This window comes from Lissotriton helveticus, chromosome 10 (genome assembly GCF_964261635.1).
Source record: "Lissotriton helveticus chromosome 10, aLisHel1.1, whole genome shotgun sequence".
Lineage (NCBI taxonomy): Eukaryota > Metazoa > Chordata > Amphibia > Caudata > Salamandridae > Lissotriton > Lissotriton helveticus.
In genome coordinates, this window is record NC_136071.1 from 870242463 (window position 1) to 870250348 (window position 7886).

The 7886-nt window shown below is 49.3% G+C and overlaps 1 protein-coding gene across 1 annotated transcript in view; it reads right to left on the reverse strand.

Annotated features, from left to right (window-relative positions):
• DNAH11 (dynein axonemal heavy chain 11) overlaps positions 1-7488 on the reverse strand; it is a 3642058-nt gene extending 3634570 nt beyond the window's left edge. The window contains exon 1 of the mRNA XM_078663510.1: positions 7143-7488. Within this exon, the coding sequence (XP_078519636.1) occupies positions 7143-7370 (228 nt within the window). The 5' untranslated portion in view covers positions 7371-7488. The remainder of the gene's footprint in view (positions 1-7142) is intronic.
• Between the last annotated feature and the right edge of the window lie 398 nt (positions 7489-7886).

A 7886-nucleotide genomic window follows, 5' to 3' on the forward strand; every position in this document is an offset into this window, starting at 1 on the left:
TGCTCCTGGGTCGTGGCGATTTGAGGTTCCTTGGGCCGGTTGTCCCTTTAAGAATTTAAGCTGTGGGGCAGGCAGTGGTTTTTCTTTGACCCGTTTTCAAGCGGGGATGTTGTACGGTGAGTCCCAGTCTTACGGGTGACAAGGCGTTAGTGTCTGAGGCAAGCCCAGTCACCCAACGCGGTCCGTTTTGAACAGGGGCCACGCAAAACGGTAGCAGTTTCAAGTTGCAGGTGGCACAAAGAGCAACGGGTTCTTGGGTCGCGTCCTGGTTGCATTGGGGCCGGTTGGGTCCGAAGAATGACCGTCAGCACGGGCAGTTCAAGTAAAATAAATGTTCAGCTTTTAATACTCTAATACTCGGATGCAGACTGTCTGAGAATTAATTGCATCCTTTAAATTGCAGCCTTGTCTGTTTTCTCAGACACCACAACTCTGACACCTTTGATAAAACTGATCACTCGTTCATACCTGATCTTTTTTATAGCCGGCGCCCGGAAACACATGGAACTCTTGCAGGTTCAGATTTTAAAAAACATGTGAAAGGTCCTGTCTCACTCCTTGGGCACTTACCATGAGTCCAATCGTTCATAGTTCGAGTTCAAAGCAATACCGTCTTAGCTTTAGCTCTCTCTCCCCAGCCTGAAAATCACCGAATTTTCTAATTTTATTTTAAATGTACCACTTTACTGTTGTTAACTCTTGGCATGCATGTTCACGTAACTTTCTTGTCTAGGGTGCACTTGCTGTAACGCCACTGAGGGGGGTAAAGTGCCAAATCCAGTAATCTGTGTGAAACTTCCAAGTCACGGGTACTAACGCTAGGAAGGTATTTGAGGGCACCGGGTTGTGTGCTGATGCACAGCTCTGTGTATGAGAAAGATGTTAGTGCGCGGACGGGGATTCGCGCTGTCTTCTCGGATATGTGCGCACAGCTGCTGGCATGCCGAGGCGAGCTATATGGTATGGCTCGCCTCGATTAAAGACAGTATTACCATGAACGAGCTGTTTTGCGCCGTAATTCACTACAAACAAGCTTTCCAAGATCAGCGAGAATATATGCCTGGGTACTATTATCAGGATATTGGTAGCCGCTGTTCGGGTTGGCGCCGAATTCTAGGCCGCCGCCATCACCAGTCCTTTGTCCTAGGCCCGTCGGATACTCGGCTCGGGGCTCGGTTCTTCAGCAACCGGTTATCGTTTTAGTAATTTCGGTGTTGTTACTGCTCAGTGCCGGGATTAGGGAGTGGGACGGGTGATTTTTTGAGGAAGCGAGATGGCTTGTATCCCGACCTGGCGCGAATTCCAGGGCTGATCCAGTAGGGTTCGCGGGTGCGCTTGCAGTCCTGGTCCCCGCTTTTCCCGCTGGCAACGGGACTCGCCCGGAGCGGCTATTATTTTACACCCGGCCTGTGAGGTGTCAGCAAATAAGAGACTGTTGAGGGGCTAAGGACAGGGAAATGTGTAACATCGTGATGTCATTCTGCGTCAAAGATGTATGTTGTTACTTCTGCCTTCCTGGGCTTTGTTTCACCTCTCCCAGTGGGTCCGTCAGGCCTTCCAGTCTCTCCGTGCAACGAGGCTTACTTCAAGGCGCAATTAATAAAGAACGCCACCATGAGCAGTTAAAACCTTCATCAACATTCATATATTCCTGGCCACTAGTACCGCGTGATCTTGGATGTACCAACGTAAAATAGAAGCCTACAAAAAGGCATCGACTCCGGCCAGGATTTTGGTTTTGTTTTAGTATTATTATTATTTATTAAATTCCCAGTTTTGGTCGAACACAGCATTTCCACTACATTCTGTGTGTCCATGGCACGCTACTTCATAGCTAGCTCCCTATCACCACCTTCATCTTTAGCCAGATTCTTACATGATGACTTATAAACGCAGCTCCCCGGAAAGGAAAAGTCAAAGACCAAAGGAGCAGAAGTCCTAAAGGAGTCTTGACCGGTACACTCCCCGTGCGGGGGCTTGTTTATGGCTGTGCAGTAATTTTAAAAGTACTGCATTGTTCGTTCTCTAGCCAAGGTTTTCAGGCAACAATGAAAGTAGCAAGATAACTCTGTGATAATCACCCAGTTAAGCTACTATTGCAGCGGTTGTTAAATGAGTATGGCGGGTCTATTGTCCCTAACCAGGGCGCTGCAGGCAGCGGAGTCATACGATTAGGTTTCTGCGAATCCCACCACCTCGCAAGATTGTCTGAGGCGTCATCCTCCTGGCCATGTCAAATCATTCAATCCTCATCCAGACATGACCGCGTAGTGTGAGTATGGCGGGTCTAGTGTCTCTGACCAAGAGGCTGCAGGCAAGACGTAATAATGATTCATATTAACCATTCAATGGTAATCACAATTTATTTGTTTTAGGGAGTGCCCCAAGTTTCACCTCTGCCAAATTTAAGTGCGGTAAGTATGGCCTGATGTAGCAATGGGTAAATCACAAACCTCAGATGGCTGTAAGGACCTGAGGTGGAATGAGTCAGGTTACTTGTAACAAGAGTGGCGAACATCCAATGCACCTTATTGGAAGTCGTCTAGAATATAACACGTTGGAATAGGAGCGAATGCATAGGATGTATTACCAAAATGAGTTGTAATTTGCGGCTGGAACAACCGCAGCGTGGCGCTAATTTGCTTGGACCTGCGGGCCCAACTCACAGTCAATATACCCTGAGCCAATGCACGGTAGGGATTTGAGATAGGCGGAGGAGACTTGCGTTGTCTGAATGGTCGCCCGCTTTCTCAGAGTTGAACATTCGCTCATTTACAGGCCGCCGGTTCGAGTACCAGCAAGGCCGGCTCAGCATTCCAGCCTAGCAAGGTGGTAATTTGGATGTCTTTCCCAATCCAAAATAGGTCACACCAGGTCTCTGGTAGGTGTTTTGATTATTATTACCGAATTCAGAAAAAAACTTTTGCTGATCCTAGGAGCAAGGAAGGTTGGGGTGGCTTAGGCAACAAATGTAATTGTGTTTCAATTCCAAGGTCCTGAGCAGGCAGTACACCGTGGTAGGCGGATAGATCTGCTGAAGAATAGCATAGCAGGTCAAATGAGTCAGTCTCCCTGCGCCTAACAGAGGCATGTCTCCTTAGGTATTGCATGGCCTCCATGCTGTCAGGTTAGGGGTATATAGTTTGGTTCAGTCCCTCCAAAACGCAGGTAATGACTCTTTAGGGTATGTTGAAAAGGTGTACACACAGCATTTTCCCAGTACAAGCTATAACAGTAGTATCTGCACGCAAAAATTCACACTAACCGCAATATTTCTTTATGAAACGATAAGGATAAGCGATTTAATTGAAAGTACGTTTTAAATGTGTGGAAAATATGTACTTCCGTATATTGGTTCAAACAGCTTCAAGCCGAACACACCTGTAAGCACACAGACCTATCCCGAGTGTGGGAATTCCACTGGGAAATACTACTGAAGGACGGGAGTGACAACCGGGAGGAATAAGTAGAATTATAAAGAAGGGTCACAATTGTGAATACCTTGCTTTATTGTGAATCGGGCCAAACATAAACCCGAACACTAGGTAACAAGTGCATTAAATGGCATGTCAGCCCTAAATTACTGTACAGCCAATGCAAATACAGAGCATTACACATAAAATGGGATTGCTTTAGCACACATTCTCTATATCAAATACATGTATAACCTCCTAGCTTCAGGTTGACAGTGTAAAGCTTCATGTTCGCCAGAAGAGAATTAGGAGTGCATGATGCTTGCTGCAGGGGCACAAGCTAAGTCTGGAAATAGGAACTTTACACCAATATTCTGGGAATGAGTCCAAACCCACCACACATCAGAATGTGGACTCTTTTGCGGCTTGCCCCGTGGCAGACGAAAAGTGAAGGCAACTACTAGGTGACTGCGTTCGTTCCAGACACTTGCTTCCAGGGAGCGAGGCAGATTAGGAGTCACATGCAGTTAGGAGCATGCGTGGTGTAGCAACCATGCTGCAGTCGTGATTATGGAGTAATGGTCGGGAATAACAATTTGACTGTTATAATATATCTGCTAGGCTGTGCTTCAACTATTCCTAGATTGATCTGGCAGTGACTTGCCAGGACAGTCACTGTAATAATTATTACAGCTACGGTGGTAAATTTCACAATCACACCACTTTACTTTCTTGGACGAATATCACTGGTTGTCCATTGCAGCAGTTACAATAAGGCGAATAGTCACTTGCCGGTCCCGTGTATACTGTTTCCGAATGAAAACAGCTAACGTAGTGCAGATGAAGCATAGGAAGGTGAACAAATGGGATACTTTGGAAAAACTTCCTTATGTTTGTCAGAGTGAGGAGAAGTACGTAATCAGTCCTCAGGCAAACTAAGTAATAGCTTCTGGAAAAAGCTAAAAGCGATTTTCTGGGATTAAATTCGCAAACGTAGTCAAGGGGTGAAGCTAGGATTGGCCCGGGTTGTGGTTGGCTTGGGCACCCTGCCTCGGAGGCCAAACTTTACAGCTGACTGTTGCGTGTGGGTGATGGGCCATTCCCATGTTCTCAGGTTGGTACAAGGGGCCACGTCCGAGAAATGGAACTTGCTTTCGAGAGAACACAAATCCTGTCATGGGTGTTCCTGTAATGCAATGAGGTCACTGAAGTGCAAGCTAGAGCAATGCAGGGCGGGGAGGGGTGGTCCTCCCAATATCCCCCTATTTCACCTGAGAGGGAATGTTCTGGTCACGCTGGCGAGGCTGGGTCGGCCAGGCAAGGAAGCTTTATGGTAACTGATCCAGGTTATGCAACAGAGAAGCATGGACCAAGCGAGGATGTGTGGATCCTCTTGTAGATATTGACAGGTAATGCCAAACAGCCAAACAGCTTAATTCAAACTGCAGGGCGCACAGGAGGTGGAGGGCCCTGGGCCAGGTACACGATTAAGCGGGCGCCCTGAGTCAGTGAATAGGGGTTATTCAGGTCCTATGGTGGCAAGACCCATGTTGTTGGTAACTAGTCCTGTGAGAGTGAGGCTTGCCCTTGTAGCATAATCGAGTGCATGCAGGTTCAGTTGGGGCGTTACCATGCGATAACTGTGGTATCCATTATGTAATAGAGCAATTTGAGGCTCAAACTAGAACAGCACCCGGCGTTCGGGGGGCCCCCACACAATACCCCCACCTTTCATCTGGGAACGAGTTGGGAGCGGGCGAGCTCCGGTGGTCTGAGGTTCCTCGCAGGGCCAGATCACCGGTAGCGGTAGAACAGCCCCGCAAGAGGGTCGTCAGATCCAAGCAGAAGTTCATGGAAGAGAGGCCTGTGTTTCATTGGGCAGGTACCAATACGAAGAGAAAACTGAAGGGTACTATGATAAAGGTGCACTAAACAGCGACCGAAAGTAGCTAGGTGGGTGGGGGGCTCTGTCATCGACGGGGGCCCCCTCCAGAGCTGTGGCGGAGTACAGGGCGATCTGGAAGCAGACGGACAGTAAGGGTACCTCTGCGGCAGAAGGGTACAGTAAGGGTACCTCTGCCTGGCACAGTAAGGGTGCCTGAGCCAAGGACCTGGAGCCGAAGGAGGTTCTGGGAAACCGCGACGGTGCCCCGTTAGTCCTTCGGGCGGTCGGGGGGCCTGAACCGACCGGGCTGTGCCCTACCGCTCTGCCCCGACAGGGGGGGCGGGGCGGGAGTATAACAAAAGTGGAATAAAAGCACCGTCAGAGCATCGTCTTGCCGTGCAAGATGGCTCCTTAGGCAAGCGGGACAGCGAGGGGCTGCCTGCTTTGGATCGCCTGTAAGATGACCCACCATAACGAACGTCATACCATACCTGTGTTGTATGAAATAAACCTGCAGCAGTTCTTTCCCATAAACATGTCTCCTGAGTTTCTGTTGGGAAAAGTAAGTGTGTATTGCAAGCGGGGGGAGCGCATGGCGGTGTGGGCACTATGCCGCTGTCCGCGCGACCCGCAGGGGAGCATGGGCGGGGCAGCGCCCTAGTCCCACACGACGCGCAAACTTAGCTGTTACGCCCCTCCTGGCGCCCATCCCCAGATTCCTAACAAAGGGGAGGGCTCACCTGGGAGGAGGGGCGCCCCTCTGGTATTTAGGACCCCAGCGCCTGTGCTCGGCCTCTTTCCCGGCCATTTGGATTCTCCCTCGGCTCTGCGCTGTAACCCTCCCTGCACCCTGACCCAGCAGCAGAGCGGCGGTGCGAATTGGTGAATAATTTAATGGTCTAGTTTTGTGTTGCAGGCGGAGTCACAGGGCGATCTGGAAGCAGACGGACAGTAAGGGTACCTCTGCGGCAGAAGGGTACAGTAAGGGTACCTCTGCCTGGCACAGTAAGGGTGCCTGAGCCAAGGACCTGGAGCCGAAGGATGTTCCGGGAAACCGCGACAGCGCCCCGTTAGTCCTTCGGGCGGTCGGGGGGCCTGAACCGACCGGGGGTGTGCCCTACCGCTCCGCCCCGACAGGGGGGGCGGGGAGGGAGTATAACAAAAGTGGAATAAAAGCACCGTCAGAGCATCGTCTCGCCGTGCAAGATGGCTCCTTAGGCAAGCGGGACAGCGAGGGGCTGCCTGCTTTGGATCGCCTGTTAGATGACCCACCATAACGAACGTCATACCATACCTGTGTTGTATGAAATAAACCTGCAGCAGTTCTTTCCCATAAACATGTCTCCTGAGTTTCTGTTGGGAAAAGTAAGTGTGTATTGCAAGCGGGGGGAGCGCATGGCGGTGTGGGCACTATGCATGCAGCATCCCATACCTAGCAAACAGTCATACAGCTGCCCCAATTTCAAAATGTGGCCCACTTGTTTGGTTATCTGATTTGTTACTGGGGGGGGGGAGACCTCTTTTCTGTCTCAGTCCCAACCTGTCACATACATTCTAACTGTGAACCAAGAAGCGGTGTGTTTTGTCCATTTAATATCACTAACAAAGCAAAATCTGTATTTTAAGTAGGGGTTGCTAGAGTTCTGTTTCAGGACACACAAACAGTACAATTAAGATTGGGTGCTGGGGTCAAGAAAAGATAAGACATATCAGTATAAATGTATTCTGGAACAGGCTTTCAATGTGCAGCAATGGATAGTTGCACTTTCTATAGAGAAGACCACAGTGTTCCTCCGTTCAAAAGAGGTATACCATGGGCTGCAAACAAAAACGTGAGCACTTACCTCGTGCACGGCAGTCAACACTCCTGCAGAAGTGGATGTGAAAAACAGGAACGGCGGGCCATCTTTTTCTAAAAAGTCTGCCAGAGTTTTCTGATTGTGCTCATTTTCAATGTATTTAATCCACTTGTCTGTTTTGAGATTAAGTACCAGCTGCAGTCTTCTTTCTATGAAGAGCACCCGTTTGTCTTCTGAAAAGGACTCTGTCGCCGGCTCTTCCTCCGTTTCCATGCTTGTGTCTGCCGTAGGAGTGAGGGGTGGAGGGACAACTCCCACACTCTCTAGTTAGCACAGGAGGTTTTCAATAATGCCTCACAGCTGAGGTGCTTTTCTGCAAAGCTATCCTAGTTTGTTTTTTGCCAGTGAGCTCTGGCGGCACATTAACCTGTGAGATTTCAAATCATGTTCTCACGTGTGCCTTAAATACAAGAAAAAATGAACTATTTCTGCAGGAATGGATGCTTTGAGACTGTCACTGATTTGCTTCTGGGCTCCACAGTCCAGCTCTGAACGCTGCAGCCTGGTGTTTGCAGAGCCATCGCGCTTTATAGGCGTCCGGTCCCATCTAGCACGGCGGCGTCCTGTTTCCCAGGCGATTACAACTAACTCAGTGGCTGAGTCACAGAGCAGCACATGACCGCATTAGTACAATGGGTCTTCTTAGATCCATCTTTCAAGACAAGGGGCTTCAAACACAGTCTAAAAGATACAACAACTGCTGGGTTTGTGCCAAAGGTAGCTGCTGTT